At 35.7% G+C, this 18,953-nt stretch overlaps 1 protein-coding gene across 4 annotated transcripts in view; it reads left to right on the top strand.

Moving 5' to 3' along the window:
• CCP110 (centriolar coiled-coil protein 110) overlaps positions 1–14,222 on the top strand; it is a 30,627-nt gene extending 16,405 nt beyond the window's left edge. For 2 of the 4 annotated variants that reach the window (XM_043975902.1, XM_043975901.1), the window contains exons 5-15: positions 1,890–2,020; positions 3,698–3,875; positions 4,463–4,602; positions 4,899–5,015; positions 5,444–5,545; positions 6,412–6,528; positions 7,188–7,261; positions 7,733–7,795; positions 8,959–9,018; positions 9,584–9,669; positions 12,197–14,222. In XM_043975902.1, coding sequence (XP_043831837.1) covers positions 1,890–2,020; positions 3,698–3,875; positions 4,463–4,602; positions 4,899–5,015; positions 5,444–5,545; positions 6,412–6,528; positions 7,188–7,261; positions 7,733–7,795; positions 8,959–9,018; positions 9,584–9,669; positions 12,197–12,249 — 1,121 coding nt within the window. In that variant the 3' untranslated portion in view covers positions 12,250–14,222. Of the gene's footprint in view, positions 1–1,889; positions 2,021–3,697; positions 3,876–4,462; positions 4,603–4,898; positions 5,016–5,443; positions 5,546–6,411; positions 6,529–7,187; positions 7,262–7,732; positions 7,796–8,958; positions 9,019–9,583; positions 9,713–12,196 lie in introns of all 4 variants that reach the window. The other 2 variants (XM_043975904.1, XM_043975905.1) reach the window with 2 other exon arrangements.
• The last annotated feature ends 4,731 nt before the right edge of the window (positions 14,223–18,953 follow it).

Genomic DNA, 18,953 nt, shown 5'->3' with positions numbered 1-18,953 from the left:
TAGTTTAAGTTCTGAAGGAAGCAGTTGTTCTAATCTGCGCATCATGATATATAGGCAAGACAGTCTATAATGATCAACTTTGTCATTTAATGAGTTTTTCTGTATTCATATGGACTTTCTTAATTAGATTATGAAACTTAGGTACTTATTTGAGGTCCATGTCATGTCCACACTGTAATGGTATTAGAGATGAGATATCCCTAATGACAAAATAAAGGTCTTGCATAGAACATCTTCTATTGATTTGAATCTGGTACACTTCCATTTGGGCTATAGTTGCTAGCTCTGTTTTCTATGATGTTCATTGCTAAATTTGCAAGGCATTGACTACTTCAGTAAACACTGACATCAAATTATTAGAGCAAGAAATTATAAATAAAAATGTGTGTACTTCATCTAGAAATATCCTGTGGGGGGTTTTGGGGGGTTTTTTTTGTTGTTTTTTGGCGGGGCAACGAGGGTTAGGTGACTTGCCTAGGGTCACACAGCTAGTAAGTGTCAAGTGTGAGGCTGGATTTGAACTCAGGTCCTCCTGAATCCAGGGCTGGTACTTTATCTGCTGTGCCACCTAACTGCCCCATTTTGTTCAGCAAGAGAAAGAACAAGAGAAATTACAAAAGGTCAGGAATTATAATACAAGTGTGTAGAGATGTTAAGTGAAATTTAGCACAACATTTATAGCCCTTGGTATTTTCTAAAATGTGAATTGTAAAAGTGCTAGTTGATTTTGACACGTTTGTAGCATTTTTATGAAAAAATGGCTCTATATGAAATCATTTGACATCTGAGAATGAAAGAGAATTGTATTACATGTCAAAAGCATAGTCTGCTTAATGCTTAATCCAAATGGAATAATTTTTTTGTTGATTATAATTATTTTTCTCTCCCCCATCCTGTCTTATCAAAACCTTTATCTTAATGTCCCTTTTTTTCAGTCTTACAATATAAAGTATACCGTATCAAAGATTTTGATGCTTGACATTTATAATTGTCATTGCTAACAAAAAAGCTTGATAGGAATAGAGTAAATTAGGCCATTTGACATATTCAGAACAAATTGTGAGAGAACCATTGTAATAGCTTGATATTATCTATCATGAAAATCTCTAACAGTAAGAGAAGAACATTTCTTTGAGTTTCATCAAATAAGAGGAATGCTTCAGTGTATGTAGCCTGCATCTAAATTCAGTAGCATCTCATGATCCTGACATTTAGTGGGTTTATCTCTAAGTTTCATCTTTACATATTCACCTGTTTTTTCATGTTTGGAACTAAATGAAATGTTCTTCCTTAGAAACCCAAACTCAGGTCTTTTAATTTTTAAAGTAACATACTGAAAAACAACCACAGAGAACCCAAAGGAGAGAGAGAAGATGTGAGGGAATAAATTCAGGTGGTTCTGCTTTTTCTGTGTAATGTATTGACAGAAGCTTTGTCTTGTAGTAGACTAACATGACAGAATTATGATCGCACATGCTTTGCTTTAATTCTGACATTGGTGGAATAGAGCAAAAGAGCATAAGTGAAAATATAGGTTTTGATTAAGTAGCATCAAAATGGAGTACAGGGGGCAGCTAGGTGGCACAGTGGATAGAGCACCGGCCCTGGAGTCAGGAGTACCTGAGTTCAAATCCGGCCTCAGACACTTAACACTTACTAGGTGTGTGACCCTGGGCAAGTCACTTAACCCCAATTGCCTCACTTAAAAAAAAAATGGAGTACAGTGGTGAAATACAAAGTGGTAGGAAATGGAGGTTACATGTATTTGGAACATACTTTTTGTATAATTTGAGGAGATTTAGTACTTGGTGCAACAATGCAATGACACTGTAAAATGTCATGTGTTTAAAATGCAATAAGTTTCCCCCAAAATGCACGTTTCTTTGCAGAAGGAGAAGAGATGCTAAAAAATAAGATGTTGGCATTTGAAGAAATGAGAAAGAGACTCGAAGAACAGCATGCTCAGCAGTTATCAATACTTATAGCTGAGCAGGAGAAAGAACAAGAGAAATTACAAAAGGTGAGGAATTATAATACAAATATGTAGAGGTGTTAAGTGAAATTTAGCACAACATTTATAGCCCTTGGTGTTTTCTAAAATGTGAATTGTAAAAGTGCTAGTTGATTTTGACATGTTTGTAGCATTTTTATGAAAAAATGGCTCTATATGAAATCATTTGACATCTGAGAATGAAAGAAAATTGTATTGCATGTCAAAAGCATAGTCTGCTTAATGTTTAATCCAAACCTTTTATTTTTGTCATTATTAGATAAGAAAAGTCCTTGGCTCTGATACCTCAGTGTTGTGTGGAAGACAACCTGAGATGTCAAAGGCTTTGCTAGTAAAGAGTAAGCTATTACAGCTTTTGGGTACAGGCCTCTTGATTGTGTCCATTATCCGAGAAATAGCCTAGTTAATGTCAAAGAAAATGATCACTGTAAGGCGATAAATTGTTTTAGCTGTGGCAAATCCAGAAACCATCTGCTGAGTCATCCTTTTTCATAGGTCTAATTTTTGTTTCTATTCAAGCAACTCTCAAATATAGCCCTCCTTAATCTCTTCCTTGACTCTTCCTTAACTGTATTTCTAACTGGTTTCTGAGCATTTCCACTCAAATTCAACATATCCAAAATAGAATTCATCAATTCCCTACCAAATCCTCCAAATTTCCTTATTTCTCTTGGGGGCATCACCAGTTACTCCTGCTCATTCTTTTTCTTTTCCCTGTCACATATTCTTGCTCCTCCCCACCTTCCAGTATCTAATAGCTTGCTAAGTCCTGTCAGTTCTACCTTAAAATCTAGAATGAGACAGACATTTTTGGACATGGCCATTGTGGGAATTTGTTTTGCTCAACCATACTTATTTGTTATGAGGGTTTTATTTTTATTTCTTTTCATTGTTGTGGGGGGAGTGGGAATGAAAGATAATAAATGCCTTTAAATAGTTCTTCCACATTATCTCTGAAATCTATCTTGAGTCTCCATTTGTGTAGCTACCATCATAGTTTGGTCCCTACCCCCACCCCCCACCCCCACTCCCACTCCCACCCCTGACTGTTGTAGTGGCTTCTTTTGTTTCCTTTTTTTTTTTTTAGTGAGGCAGTTGGGGTTAAGTGACTTGCCCAGGGTCACACAGCTAGTAAGTGTCAAGTGTCTGAGGCTGGATTTGAACTCAGGTACTCCTGACTCCAGGGCCGGTGCTTTATCCACTGCGCCACCTAGCCGCCCCCTCTCCTCAACATTCTAACTCAGCAAATCTGCACAAGCAGAACAGCATTTCCTTCTCCTCTCAGAGTTCTTTTCTTTCAAGGGTTAGCTCAGGTACCATTTTCAAAGAAGGTTTTTTCCTGACCCTTCCCCTTCATACTCACTTTTTAGTATTTTTCTCTTCTCAAATGACTTTGTATTTACTTACCTGTGTATATTTTTTATTCCCTTCCCCCAACTGCCCCAGAAGAATGTATGGTTCTGGAGTGAGTGGGTTTTGCTTTTGTATCCCCAGCTCCTAGAACGGTGTTTGAAACATAAGTGCCTAATAAAATGCTTGTTGGATTCACTTTACTTTCAGTACACTGAAATTGTCAGATTTGTATCAGAGGGAAAGTAGACTTCATTGTACGAATAGATTGATTAATTTATAAAGGAAATGTGTTTGAACATGAGATCTGGCATATAATAGACCATTAATCTGCAGGAAATAGAAGAACAGGAGAGAATATTAAAAGAGAAGAAGGAAATTACAGCAGAAAAACCTGAAGTGAACCTTAATAATGCAGTGGAATCAGAATGGAGAAAAATAAGTGACAGTGGCTTACTAGAAACAATGCTATCACAAGTGGACACTCTCCATATTGCAAATTCAAATAGTTCTGGTAAATATTTAAAGTCTTTTCCTTTCTTTAAAATTCTCCTACTTTACTTAATACAGAAAGTTGTAGATAGGTCTTTAAGAAATATTATTAGGCGATAGCTTTCCCAGGTTACCTCCATCTGCCAACTGCTTGGTAACCAGTCAGAAATGAAATGCTGGCAATGGTCCAGGTCTTTCTAAGCAGGTGTTTGAATGAAAACTAATCACTTTAGTGAGGGAAGTATCCCAGCCTGTGTTCATTCATGTGGCAGGTGACATATGGCAAATAAAACCAAAATTTGTCATCTTCAGAGTGCCCTTATATTATATCTAACTCCCTGGCCCCTGTGATTGCTTTTTCACATCATTTATTTTCAAGTGATGCTGTTATTTGAGTGTGTGCACCTGTTTAAAGTTCCATCTGTTGCATCAACTTAAAAGTGAAGTAAAACAAAAACCCTACATATGGCTCAGGATTTAGGGGGTTATTGTTCCTAGCAAGAGCAAAGCTCTTATTATTACCCACAATAATCTATACTGATTGGTGCTGGTAAATGCATGCCACTTATGCCATATTAAGTATAGTCTATTTTTTTACCTTTTCTCTAGGTTTTACAAATTCTACCCTACAACATAGCTTTGGTTCTACAAGTGAAGTACCATTCTACCTCTGGGGATCATCAACGAGTGCTTTGCCCAAAATCCCAGTAACAAGGCCTCTTGGAAGGGGCAAACCTAGATGGTCTCAGGTTAGCAAAATTGAATTTTTATATATCTATGCTACATTATGTATTATATATTTATATGCATATATGCTACATTATATATTATACTTATATATGTATATATATATGCTACATTATTCTGTCAAGCTCTGCAAATGAACATGAATGCCTTGACAGTACCAGTTTTAAATATTTTAAATTGTTTAAAAATGAAACTATATAAAATATAAAAACCAGAATTTGTTTCAGTACCTCATTACAAGCTTAAGTAACAATTCTATGATACAAAATATTAAAAAGCTTGTCCTTATTTCTTAAAGGTTTTTAGTCTAGAAGTACAAGCAAAATTTGACAAAATAACTGCAGTGGCAAAAGGATTTCTTACTCGTCGGCTGCTACAGACAGAAAAAGTGAAACATCTCCGGCAAACAGTAAAAGTAAGAGCATTGGTATAACATTTTTTTATTTTATGTAAGTATTTTTCCCTTTTTCTTCCTTCTGTCCTTGATCTTCTGTTGACTTCTGCAAGTTGCAAGATAAGATTAGAACTCAGATGGAATTATTTATGAAGTAGTATAGGCAACTATTTGAGTGTTGTTGCGAAGAAAAGTCATTGATTCTACAGCCTAAAATTAAATGGTGCATTCTGTTCTTTATCATTCTTCAAGATAAATATAACTTGACCTATAATGATAGTTTTCTTGACAAATTTGGGGCAGCTCATGATATAATTCTTCATATGGTAAGGTGAAACCTGAATGATTTAAATACAGTAGATGGAAGGAATAGGAAAAGAAGGGGGACTTCAAAAATCCTATGAATATTCATAAAGATTCCTTTTCCAAAATTGCTTCAATTTTTACAGGATACTATGGAATTCATAAGAAGTTTTCAATCAGAAGCTCCATTAAAAAGAGGTTCGGTTTCAGCACAAGATGCTTCTCTCCAAGAAAGAGTATTAGCTCAGGTAATTGTCTGCGTGCCTACATTAGGCATAATTTCTAAGTATACCTCACATAACATCTCCCTAATCAGGGCTGTTTTGCAATAACATGGTTAATAGGTTATAGTCAAACTTTACAATGATGTAGCAAAATCTTATGGTAGCTGATTCCAGGAGGCACAGCTCCTGGATTTCCTCTAATTGGTGAGAATGTGAAGCAGCCTGCTTGAATCTTTAATACTGGGACCAGGGGGCAGCCACACAGGAACACTGACCTTTTCTGTCCCCCAATCTTCTGTGAAGAGCTGGTAAGTAGTAAGAATGTAGAGAATAAAGGTATGAAGTTTGAGGGCAGGAGGACCATGAAGGGAATCCCCTTTCATTTCTCCCCTTCTCCTCCCTGATCCCATACACTTAGCTAGATACCAACAATATAGAAGGCCACATAGGCCTTCCTGCTTCCCAGGTTTTAAAAAAAAGAACAAAAAAACTACAAATTTCTGGAGTGGGAAAAGAGGAAAGTTGTGAGGTAGGGAGAAGAATTGTCACCTCTGTAGCTTTTATTATCTAAATTTTAGCTGCCAAGAATGTAACTCTTATAACATAGTTCTCTTAAGTGTCTGTAATATGTGTTTTCATGGAACCAGTCTTTGGCATAGGAAAGTTAGCTTATATTCTATTTACTTTGCTGAGATTTACTTTGTTGAATAAGTCAGAATTTCATTTCATTTCAGCATCTTTATCTGAACTATTTATGTGAATGAAGAATGCATATTATTAACATTGGAAACGTTTTGAAATGTACTTAAAACATATGCTACTAAGTTATTGTTTAGCTTGGTTTTTTAATAGAATAAGATACAATTTCTTCTTTCTTGTTTCAAAAATAGCTTCGAGCTGCCTTATTTGATATTCATGATATATTCTTCATAATGGATGCAACAGAAAGAATGTCCATTTTACATCACGATCGAGAAGTGCGTAAAGAGAAAATGCTTAGACAAATGGTATGTTTAATGTAATTGATGTAACATTTTATGTCATGAAATCACTCTGGATTTTAACATTACTTCATTTCTCATTGAATGGCATCTAAGCTCTTCTCAGGTTTTGAGGCATAGGTTACAGTCAAGAATGCCAGCTACATTGGTCCCTGTAGAAATGCAAAGGAATACATAGTATAATTCTCTCACCTATCATCCTTGGGAAGATTTTAAGCTTGATTTTGATAGGCTTCCTTTTATGATACCTGGAGAAGTCTACCTAACCTTTATTGATTTTTCTAAGTCATTGATTGTCACGTAATTTTTACACTTGCAAGTAAGTGGGAGAGCAGAGCAGAAAGTCTGACCCAAGTAAATTTTGAAGAGGCAACATTTTAAAGTAGTTCAATGTCTGATTGTGAATGAACTTGTCCATTGATGGTTGACAAGATGAACAAAAATGTGAAATCATATTTTTTATAGTGTGCATATGGGAAAGAAAATTTTTAAAAAATATTTTACCAAAATAAGCCAGCAGATTAATTCCCAAGAAAGATTATGTTAGGTACATGTAAATTCTATTTTTAAAAAAGGTTTTCAATTAAAATTGATAGATTCTTAGATACAGTACACAAATGCTCAATTAATTGATCTTATCACATATATATTTTTTCCATGTAAAGGATAAAATGAAGAACCCACGAGCATCTCTTTCAGCTGCAACACAGAAATCTCTGGATAGGAAGAAGTACATGAAGTAAGTATTGACATAATCCTTTTTTTTTTTTCCAGTTGAATGAAGTAATCTTTACTTTTAGTGTGAATAAAGTAATTTTCATTCATAGAAAGCAGGTCCATTAAAATAAAGTTGTAAAATCTGAATCCATCTTTATATGGATTAGTTTGTGTTTGTCTGATTTTCTTTGTCTTTGCTTTGTGACTTTTACATATACAGCTAATTGTGAGACCAGAACATTAGTGTTCGTATTCAAGTGATTGTTCCCTACATTGGATGCCTCAGCTTTTAGACACCTTCTGCTTGTGGCTTCCCAGAACTAAAAAAGTTAGTGAGAAAAGACTGTATTTGAGAAAATGGACATAGAAGCTCTAAAGTTTTTCTCTTACAAAAAGATTACATAGTTTTGACCTGGAGTAATGTACTTTACCTGTGATATTTATAAGCATATTTTTTTCTTCAAATACATTTTGTCCTAATTTTCTTCTTTAGGGCTGCTGAAATGGGAATGCCAAATAAGAAAATTCTTATACGACAAAAGCCTTCTGAAACAAGGTGAATAAAAGTAACTGAAGGGGCAGCTAGGTGGTACAGTGGATAGAGCACCAGCCCTGGAGTCAGGAGGACCTGAGTTCAAATATGGCCTCAGACACTTGACACTTACTAGCTGTGTGACCCTGGGCAAGTCACTTAACCCCCATTGCCTCACCAAAAAACAAACAAAAAAAGTAACTGAAGCTATTCCTCTAAGAAGTTATTTTTCTCCTGGGAGAAAGAATTGTTTTTTATTAAATCCTGTGCTTGCTTTCTTCTCTCTCTCTCTCTTCTTCTTTCCTTTCTCTCTTCCCCCCTTTTTTCTTTCTCTCTTTCCTTTTTCTTCCTTCCTTCCTTCCTTCTTGCCTGCCTGCCTTCCATTGGTAGAATATTATTTGCTGACATAGAGGATTACAGACTTGGGGATTACATAAGGATGTCGTCATATATTCTTAGCTACCAATCAGAGCTACCAGATAATAGCAAGAACATAATGAGGACATCCTTGGAAAATGCTGCTTCTGGTGGAAATTTTAGTCAGTTGTGTCATGACTTAAGTTCAGGATCCAGGCTTGCTCTGATATGGCCTTTTTAGCTGCTTTGGGAAAGTCACTTAAAGTTTCTAACTTGTTTTCCCTTATTGTAAGATGAGAATAACATTCTATCAGATTTGAGAAGATTTGGTTGGTGGTTTTTTTTGAAGCACTGTATGACCCAGAAGAAAAAAAGACAATGCTAATTTTAGACAATGTTCTTTTTCATTATATAGTTTTCTATAGGTCCAGTCTGTTAGTAGATAAATACTGTCTGCCATATTTGACATGAGTGCTCCTGGTTATAAATTCAGTAAAAACTCTTTGGACATAGGCAATGAAAACCTATTACACAATTGGCCCCTGACTTAATATTTTCCTTTAAGAAAACTGACATTTGAAAGATAATGTAAAGGGGCAGCTAGGTGGCACAGTGGATAAAGCACTGGCCCTGGAGTCAGGAGTACCTGAGTTCAAATCCGGCCTCAGACACTTAACAATTACTAGCTGTGTGACCCTGGGCAAGTCACTTAACCCCAATTGCCTCACTGAGAAAAAAAAAATTGTTATCGAAAGATAATGTAAAAAGCCAAAAGCTAAGTTTAATTTAATTTATTTTTCAGTAAACTAACTTATTTTCTTTGTTAACAGAGTACTTCAGCCAAGTCAAGGACAGAATGCCCCTATTCATAGGCCGCTTTGTAGACAAGGGTAAGAGCACTATATACATTTGTTTATATTTGAAAATATTTAGAATAAAAGACAACTTTGAGAGGAAATTATTTCCAATATATTCATGATAAATGTTGCAAATACTTTTAAAACATGCTCACTTTTTTTCTGTAACAAAAGCATGTTTAAATTTTTTCAGATTTCTTTTTATCTTAGAAAACAATTTGAGAGTAAATTGAGCATACTGTTGCGTATTGTGTTTTCATTATCATCATATTTCGCCATGTTTTTTGCATTCACTTCATACAGTTTGGGTTCCATTAACAACAATGAGAAACCAGCCATTATAAACCGCATTAAGGCTAGAAGGGGTATAGGTCAGCATAAGCAAAATGATGAGGTTTAAGCAGTCATTTTATGCGGTTGTGGAATATGGATTATATTCTCTCATTGAGAACAAGTTATAGCTTCCTACAGGGTTTCTGACTGCTACTGTGTTCCTTTTTCAGTTATTCCTACTGCACAGTGTGATGCTTGTTTTTTTTGTAAGTTACAGCATTTAGACTTTAATGTGTGGCTTCTTAACTTTTCTATATTTAATTAGAACCCCTAAGACATCAGTGAAGGGGGTTGAGCAAAATAGAGAGAAGTCCTCAGACAGCAGAATGCCTAACAGAGTGCGTGCTTCAGGTGTGTAGAAAATGAGTTTCTGAATCTCATGTAATTGAAAAAAGTGAGTAAGATGCTCAAAACCGGGTCATTAAAGTGGAATATATTGTTTTCTTTTTCTTGCCACTATCACTTTGGCATGTCTCTTAAATCATTCCTCATCAGAGGAATATGTTTGCAATTTAGTGGGGTTGAGAGGGTGGTGGAGAATTAAGGAAATTCTTGATTATGTTCTTGGTTTCTGGAAACATATCTATCCTGAAGCTACCATGTGAACTTTTTAGTTCAGAAAAAAATATGAAATAGGAATTATATTGCCCCCTTTAAAAAATGAATGCAGGGCAATGACAGTGTTGTGCCTAAGCTGCTCTAAATCTATGCATGTCTCTCGTTTGGCTGTGAGGAAGAGTAATGACCTTGTAGTTTGGTGGCACAGTATGGTAACTACAAAAAAAAGGGAGAATCGTTTGTTCTCTCCCCACCTCCCCCAACTGTAAGATGATTTAGGAGATTTTTTTTTTTTAGAAAAGTTTTTTTTCTTTTCTCCTTAGTTTCTTGTTTATACAGAACAGAAATCCATTAGTTATCCTCAAGTTTATTACAGGGGGCTTGTTTCAGAGCTTTATTTTTTAAATGGTGGCAAGAAGAGAAATACAATATTCAAATAAATCCAAAGGGCTTATAAAACCTGTTTTTTGTTTCATATTTAGTTCTTACTAACAAAATATTTGGGAATGATTCACTAAAATTATTTACATGGTACTATTGAAAATACTTTTATTAACAACATAAAAAAGTAAATTCTAACAGGTAATGTGGAATAAATCTTTAGATTAATACTAATACTATAACAAATATAAAATTTGACATAGTCACAGAATTTTTATTACTTAGGAATAAAATATATCATCAGAGTTAAAAAATGAGCAATGTGAGGATTTTTTCATGTTACATTATTAAATATGAGTTTAACATTAAATAATTTAAGGGATCATTGCTTCGTGAGACAAATGCCCAGTTTATAAATATATAAGCGAGCATAGACTATTACATTTGGAAGGGATCTTAGGAGATCATCTAGTCCAACCCCCTCATTTTTCAGATGAGGAAACTGAGACCCAGAGAGGGGAGATGACATGTCTAAAGTTACACAGTTAGTTTCAGGCCTTGAAGGCAGGTCTGTTGACCCTACTGCACCACCCTTTGTGAGTATAACTCTTAATAGTGCGTATGTAGTATAATCCACTTTAAAACAGCCATTTATAATCATATGATTTATAGTAAGTGGGGTTACTTTAAAGGGAATCATTTATTGATTATCACCTTACCCTCAAGTTCATTTAGAATCTAATAGTTTTAATGATGTCCAAAATCAAGAAAAATTTCATAAAACAACTAATGCAGCTTCTGCTATTTTTTTTAAGGCCATGGCAGTAGATGGAATCCCTCTAAGCATTAGAATTCTTTCTAGCGTCTAAGAGACAAAGATTTTGATAAATTCTGGGAAGTACTGGAAGATTTCTAGATATTTCCAGATTGTAATAGGTAATTTGTGGGGTTCTTTTTTTAAATCAAATATTCAGTTGACTTCAATGAATTTTCCCCTGTTATATCTTCCCTCTCCTCTCATTTCATTTCCAAATGTCTGTCACTTTTGATTCATCATATTTGTATGATCTGCACTTATTTAATACCACTTAATTACATAAGTGCATATCAATCAATACTCAACAGTATATTTTGACATATATAGTCACTAGGCTCGTTGTCTACCATAAAGTATTTACAATCATATGGATTTGTATTTTGACCTAATTACAGATGAATTTCACCCTTGAAATGTAAAATTTAACATGCACCTAATCAAATACTAAAATTAATATTAACTGTTTTCCTTATTTGTTCTCAGTTTCCTGTTCTATAAACAACAGTATTGGAATATGACTTTTGACTCCTATATGATCTGTGAATTTATTTATGCTGGGATGCAGGCAGGTCTCTCTAAAAGATAGCCTTTCCCTATTTATAATGTTTGCTTCACAGAATACATAGTTTATTCTAATTTTAATTCATGTTGACCTGACCTGCGTAGAGAACATCTGCTTTATTTTGACATTATAGAACTTTATGTGTTTCTTATTGTATTTATGATGGATTCATAAAATAGGAAAAATTGAAATCTCAAATGGAAAATTTAGGCTCTGTAGTAAAAGTTATGAAGCTTGTGGAGGCTCATTTATGATTTTCATCAGTCAAATTGAAATCAGTTATTTCATTCACATCAAAGGCCTATGATTTCATCACTTTGGGAATTCCCATTGGGAAAATTCCCTCCGTGCATGTGGATTTAAAACCATGGATAACTTACTATCATAGAGGAAGTACCTGAGGCTGACAGGTTACATAACTTGCCCATAATCCCATAGCTGTTAGGTGTCAGAGGTGGAATTTGAATTATGTATACTTAATTGGATAGTTTGTGACCTACAGTGTAATTTATAAAGTTATAATTTATAGAAAAAAATAACTTGTTTTACTTTATTTTTAGGAGCATATGCAGGAAAAACCCAAAGAAAGCAGCCAAATGTTGCGACAATTTAAGAAGACAGCATTCATTAGGATAAAACAATGTGGTTGTGTTCATGTACTTTTCCCAGCCCAAGAAAGTCAAGTGGAAGGTTGAGGATTATTCAATAATGTAGAGGAATCCTACTCTAAATCCACTTTTTCAGTAATAATAGGTTTAGGTAGGGACAGACAGTACAGAAAAAAATATTTCAAGTCTGCTTTAACTATGTAGTCAGAATTTTGCTGTTTATGTGTATAAGCTTGCAAAAGATGTATATTTTCCAGATTTTAAGGACATTTGAACTGTTTTTGTGGAAAATTAAAAAGATGTGGCAAAATTTTCATCAGTCCTGGAAACACACACATTTTACTTATAAGAAACTTATGTGTACTATTGTATTTGGTAAACAGATTTCATGATACCTTGTTCCAGGGGAGAATAGTGTAGAAACATATTTTGTTGTGGTTTTTTTTTAATTTTTAAAAACAATTTTCATTAGACCCTCAGTGGAGTTGAGTCCCAATTTGTAAATATTAACATGGACTAAGGTATTTACATAAATAAACTAAAACTATGGTTTAGGGAGCATTAATTGGGTAAAAATTAACATAGAATGAAAGTTTGGGATATCATTTTTTGTCACATTGACTAATTTTTATTCTTCTGGATACCTGTATGCTAACAACAGATATATTAAATCCCCATATATGTTACTAATACTTGTTAAAGCAATTTCATAGGATTGTCACTTCCCCATATGGAGCAAGAATTTTTTGAGAAGACAGCACAATCTTCTTGAATATATCATATTTAGGAATGTACTAAATCCACTATAGTTTAAAAAACAAGTTATTGCATGCAATTATATTTTCTTTTTGAGTATAACAGGTTTTTTTCAGCAGTCTTTCTCCTTTATGACATTCTGCTTTTTCTAGGATGCTAAATTTTGGAGAGAATAAAGGGCTGTATTTAAGAAATCCAAATTTTCAAATAAGGGTTGATTTTTAATGTGTGAATGAATATATACGTGCATATATGTATGTATTTATACACATACAACACACAGTATCCACACAGATAATGGTGTGTTTTTATATACACATACAATTGAAATTTAAACATTACCCAGAATAACAGGAGCCAAGAAAACTCAATTTTTTAAAAAGACAATTTCATTTCTTCTTTATCAAGACATTTTGGAATCTTAAGGAAAAGGCTTTATGCTTCTCTCATATGTAAATGTGGACCATTAATCTTTCAAACTAGAATTTTAAAGAGAGATAATGTTGAATTTTAGAGAGAATACTGGTAATTTTGTAAAGCAGAGTCTACTTAAGTGAAGGCTGGTTTTCTCCAATTTTCTGCTCCATTTAAAAATCACTTTTTGCCTCCAACTACAGACCGAAAACAATTACTCTGGGAATAAACTTGATTATCATTCTTGGAATTTTTACATAATTTATTGCCTGAGTGAACCAGGAAATTATAGGAGAGCCAGCAAAATGCCCTAATTAGATTTCTTATTAATAAGTGAAACATATCAAATTGTTTACTATTTAAATACGATAAACCTTGTTTTATAAAAATCAAAACCTCAGGATATTTGCTTACTTATCACTGTAGGTCTCTCCATTGATAAAGATGGATCCATTGTTTTGTGTGTGGCAGTGCTGGTTAGCAAGATAAGCAATATGTTTTAGAAAAACCTAAGTTGTCTTAGAATAAAGTTGAAAATCTTGATTATCTTTTAATTTTAATTTTAAAAAGTTTGTGTGTTACATTACTGTCATCTACAAATTTTATGTTCCATGGATTTTTCTCTTAAAATGTGCCAGATACCTTTTTGTGCTTTGGATGGATTTTTATTTATGTATACTATTTTGTATTCAGTTGTTGTTTGTTTTTTATTTTGAGTGGAGTGCCCATTGATTTAAATTATATTTATTTTTGTACTTACTGTAATTTCCACCAGCTTTGCTTCTAGGCAGGCAGCAAAATAAACTTTTCATCCATAAATCTCTAGTTTGTTCTTTAGTTGTTACTTGGGGGTGGGGGGGAGGAATGAGAAAAGAATGTGCCACTTTAAGGGGTCACTGTAAAAACTGAAATTTGTCAAAACCTTTCATATCATCAAAACACAAATACAATATTTCTTAAATTAGAATTAAAAATTCAGCCAAAAGTATACTTTCTTTTAATCAGCCCTGCACAGTAGGAAGGAATGTGTTCAACTTGGCGTCCAAGGACCAGGGTTCCATTTATGGTTCTGCTACTTACTCACTGGTGTTATCTTGGGCATATCTCTTCAGTTTTCTGGGTTGGCCTCAGTTTCCTCTGTAAAAGGAGGAGGTTGGATTAGATGACCTCTGAGGTTCTTGCCAGCTGGAAATGATGCCAAAGCATGGTATGGGATTTGAGCTTGGATTAATTGGACTTCCCAAGAAAGGGGTCTCTTAGGTTAAAACTGCCACATCTGCATCATCACATTTTATCCAATCAGTAAAAGAAATATTAAGGAATATTATCAAGTGTTTCATCATAGTTTGGTGGTTAATCCTAAATTCTCAAAGATAATGCAAACAGAGGGCATACCAAGACAGAAGTGATATCACTGTATCAAAGGATATGTACCTTTAGTAACTTTGGGAACTTAATTCTAAACTGCTTTCCAGAATGCCGGGGCATTCAAATTGCAATTCTACCAACAGTGCATTAATGTACCAGTTTCTTCCTACAGTTATAATTTACTCTTTTTTTTTTGGCCAATCATTTGAGTTAAAAATTGAACCTTAGAGTTGCTTTAATTTGAATTTGTCTAATTACTAGTAATTTGGAGAATTAAAAAAATATGGCTATCAATAGCTTGGACTTTATTCCTTAGAATACTGCCTATTAATATCTTTTGACCATTCATCAATTGGGGAATGGCTCTTATACATCTGAATCCTTATATATCTTGGAAACAAGACCCTTATCAGAGAAACTTGCAACAAAGTTGTTTTTTCCCCTCAGTTACCTGTGCCTGAGGCAACCCCTGGCCCACTTTTGTCCTGTGAGGGTTTTGCATCTCTGGATGGGACTGTTTTTTTTTTTTTAATTATTGATGTTTTTTTGTTTCATTACTTCTTCCCCATGACTCTCTTGCCCATAGAACCCTCCCTAGTAATAATGAGAAACAGTTAAATAAAATAAGCTGACATAGTGACCATTTCTGGCTGAATATGAAGCACTCTATCTCTAGTTCACTACATCTCTGATGAAAGGTAAAAAATGGATTTCATCATCCTGGAAATCAAGATTGTTTATTGCATTAATCTGAGTTCTGAAGCATGTTTGGTGTTGTTTTCCATTATGTTATTGTGGTCATTGTTTAGACTGTTCCCCTAGTTTCACTTTAAAAAAAAAAAGATTTTGAAATGACCATATGTAAACAAATAAGAACATTTCAATATGCAAAGAAGAGAAAAAAGAATTACATGTGAAATCCAACTTACAATATGTAGTTTGTTTTGCAAAATATATATTAAGCTTCCTATGATAGTACCAAAACCTCCCCTTCTGTCCTAACATGAAAATCCAGAGAGGAGTGAATATCCAAGAGGAGAGAGCAGCCAGCAGTTTAAAATGCTGTGAAGAAAGAGGAAGAATGAAGACACACCATCAGATGCATCAATTATGAAATCACTGGTAACTGGGAAGAGCAGTTTTGGTTCAGTGAGAAGGCAAGCTTTCAAAAGGCTGAGTGAGAAAGGGAAGTGAAGGCAAGGAGGGTAGAGTGCTTTTCCTAGGTGTTTGAAAAAAAGGAAGAGAGATATAGAATAAAAGTTTGGGGGGGTAGTAGGGTATAATAAAAATTTTTAAGTATTGGGAGATTTGTGCATGTTTAAAGGCAGTAGGGAAGGAATCAGTAGAAAGAGAAAAGGAATGATTGCCGGGACAATTTGCTTGAGAGGATGGAAAAGATAGGATGAAGTACATATATAGTAGAAAACCTTTGTTGTTCAGGTGTGTCCAACACTTTGTGATCCCATTTGGGGTTTTCTTGGCAAAGATGCTGGAGTGTTTTGCCATTTCCTTCTCTAACTCATTTTACAGATGAGGAAACTGAGGCAAACAGGGTTAAATAACTTAGCCAGGGTCACACAGGTAGGAAGTGTCTGAGACTGAATTTGAACTCAGGTCTTCCTGACTCCAGGCCCAGAGCTCTATCCACTGAGCCACCTTGCTGCCTTGGATTGTAGGCCATAACAAGTAGAAGGCCCATTTCAGTATCAGAGACTGGAGAAAAGAAGAAGAGAGTAGGGATTGATGTCAAGAAGGTTCAGATGAAGAAGAGACAGGGAGAAGAGGAAACTCCTGGTGAATGGTCCTTAGCTGAGAGCATGGGGGGAAGGGCCAAGTATGGGATGCTTGAATTGAGAAGAGAATGTTTGGAAGAGCTTCCATAAGGAGTGAGATAGGGAATAAATTAGGGAGTGCAAAAAGGATTGCCTTGCTGCAATGAGGGTGCAGGTGAAGTTAGATAACAAAAATGTCTGCCATACTCATTTAGCACAATTGTGTGATTTTCTCAAGCTCCATTTGGCAGCATAGGAGTAAGAATGGGTGGGTGGTTAGAATGACAGAGTTTGGGTGAAGCCAAGATAGGGCAAAGGGGTGAAGGACTTAAGAGTACTGTGTGTGGTGGAATTGTTTAACTTAGAGGGTCGAGATTAGGAAGGGACAATGAGGTCAGAAGTGGGTAATGGTCTGAGAAAGTACACAGCGGGTAGATCTTTTTTTTTCTGGGTCTTCAGTAGCTGTGGCTACTGAGGAGATGGGGGCAAGAGCTCCTACCTAGAGGTACTATATGCCTGAATTATATCCCTGGGTGATGGCTTTGAGGGTGAGTTGGAAGCAGGGACTGGGTACTGCTATTCTTGGACTTCTTGGACATAGGGTCCTGAGCTATCTCCATTGGAGTGAAAGGAAATGGTGGTAGGGATGGTAGTTTGACCCTTCTAGCCCATGTCACCTCTTGTCTCTCCCTCAGCGTTTCTTTTTTTGTGTGGGCCAATGAGGGTTAAGTGACTTGCCCAGGGTCACACAGCTAGTAGCTAGTAAGTGTCAAGTGTCTGAAGCTAGATTTCAACTCAGGTCCTCCTGAATGCAGGGCTGGTGCTTTATTCATTGTGCCACCTAGCTGCTCCTCCCTCAAGGTTTCTTGATGCTTTAGTTGATTGGCTTCAGTTGGTTCTTGGTTGGAGCTTGAGAAAGAGTGGGTTAGATTGCATTTACAAAGCTGCACAATGCTTTGAACAGTTCCAAGCTGCTCCCTAACACAAAATCCTATATTTTTAACACCATTGTTTTCCTGGTGATACTATATGGTTGTGCATCTTGAGAAATCACTGTTGTGAGTGATCCAAGAGGCAACAGAGAACTGACGGATATACTATTCCAAGGAAATCAAAGAAAGAAAAGTTCCCTATATGCTGAAATATTCATAGCAACGTGTGTGTTAAAGTGGGTGCCTTTTGATTGAGGAATGGATGAACAAACGACAGCATATGAAGGTAATGGAATATTATTATTATGGCCAAAGAAACAAAGAATATAAGAAATTAAGAGAAACATGGGAAAACTGATACAATTTAGTAAATCATTAAAGATTCAATGAGGCAGCTAGGTGGTGCAGTGGATAGAGTACTGGGATTGGAGTCAAGAAGATGCATCTCCCTGAGTTCAAATCCAGGCTCAGACACTTCCTAGCTGTGTGACCCTGGCCTAGTCACTTGACCCTGTTTGCCTCCGTCTCTTTGTCTGCCAAGAAAATCCCAAATGGGGTCATGAAGAGTCAGACACCCGTTCCCAAATGAGATAACATACATGAAATACTTATAAATATTTTTTTTTGGTGGGGGTGAAGCAGTTGGGGTTAAGTGACTTGCCCAGGATCACACAGCTATTAAGTGTCAAGTATCTGAGGCTGGATTTGAACTCAGGTCCTCCTGAATCCAGAGCCAGTGCTCTATCCACTGCGCCATCTAGCTGCCCCTATACTTATAACTCTTAAAGTGCTATATAACATGACTGAACAACAACTCAACAATCCAATAACACTGGCTTCCTTGCTGTTCATCAAACAAGACATTCCAACACTCCATCTCCCTCCTCTGGGCCTTTTCATTGCTTGTCCCCATACCTAGAATGCTCTTCCTCCTCACCTCCATCTTCTGGCTTCCCTACCTGCTTCCTTCAGGTACCACCTGAACCACCATCACTTTTTTTTCTTCCAATCTTAATAATATTTTATTTTCCCCCCAGTTACATGTAAAGATGTTTTTTAACATTCGTTTTTATAAGATTTCGAGTTCCAAATTTTTCTCCCTTCTCTCCCCGAGACAGCAACCAATCGGATGTAAGTCATATGTGTACAATCACATTAAATGTATGCCCATATAAGACATGTTGTGAAAGTAGAATCAGAACAAAACGGAAAAACCTCACACACACACACACACACACACACACACACACACACACACACACACACACGCAGTGAAAATAGTATGCTTGGATCTGCACTGAGATTCTACAGTTCTTTTTCTGGATACCTCCATCACTTCTACAAGAGTTCCTGCAGGACGCCAGTCGTTTGAATGCTAGACTCCGTTTTCCTCCCTTTCCCGTCCCTTAGAGGGCGCAGCCACTCTCCCGGAGCTCCTCTCTCGCTTCGGACCCGCCCCGCAGCGGC

Source organism: Dromiciops gliroides, chromosome 1, assembly GCF_019393635.1.
Source record: "Dromiciops gliroides isolate mDroGli1 chromosome 1, mDroGli1.pri, whole genome shotgun sequence".
NCBI lineage: Eukaryota > Metazoa > Chordata > Mammalia > Microbiotheria > Microbiotheriidae > Dromiciops > Dromiciops gliroides.
This window is presented reverse-complemented; position numbering and strand designations above follow the sequence as displayed.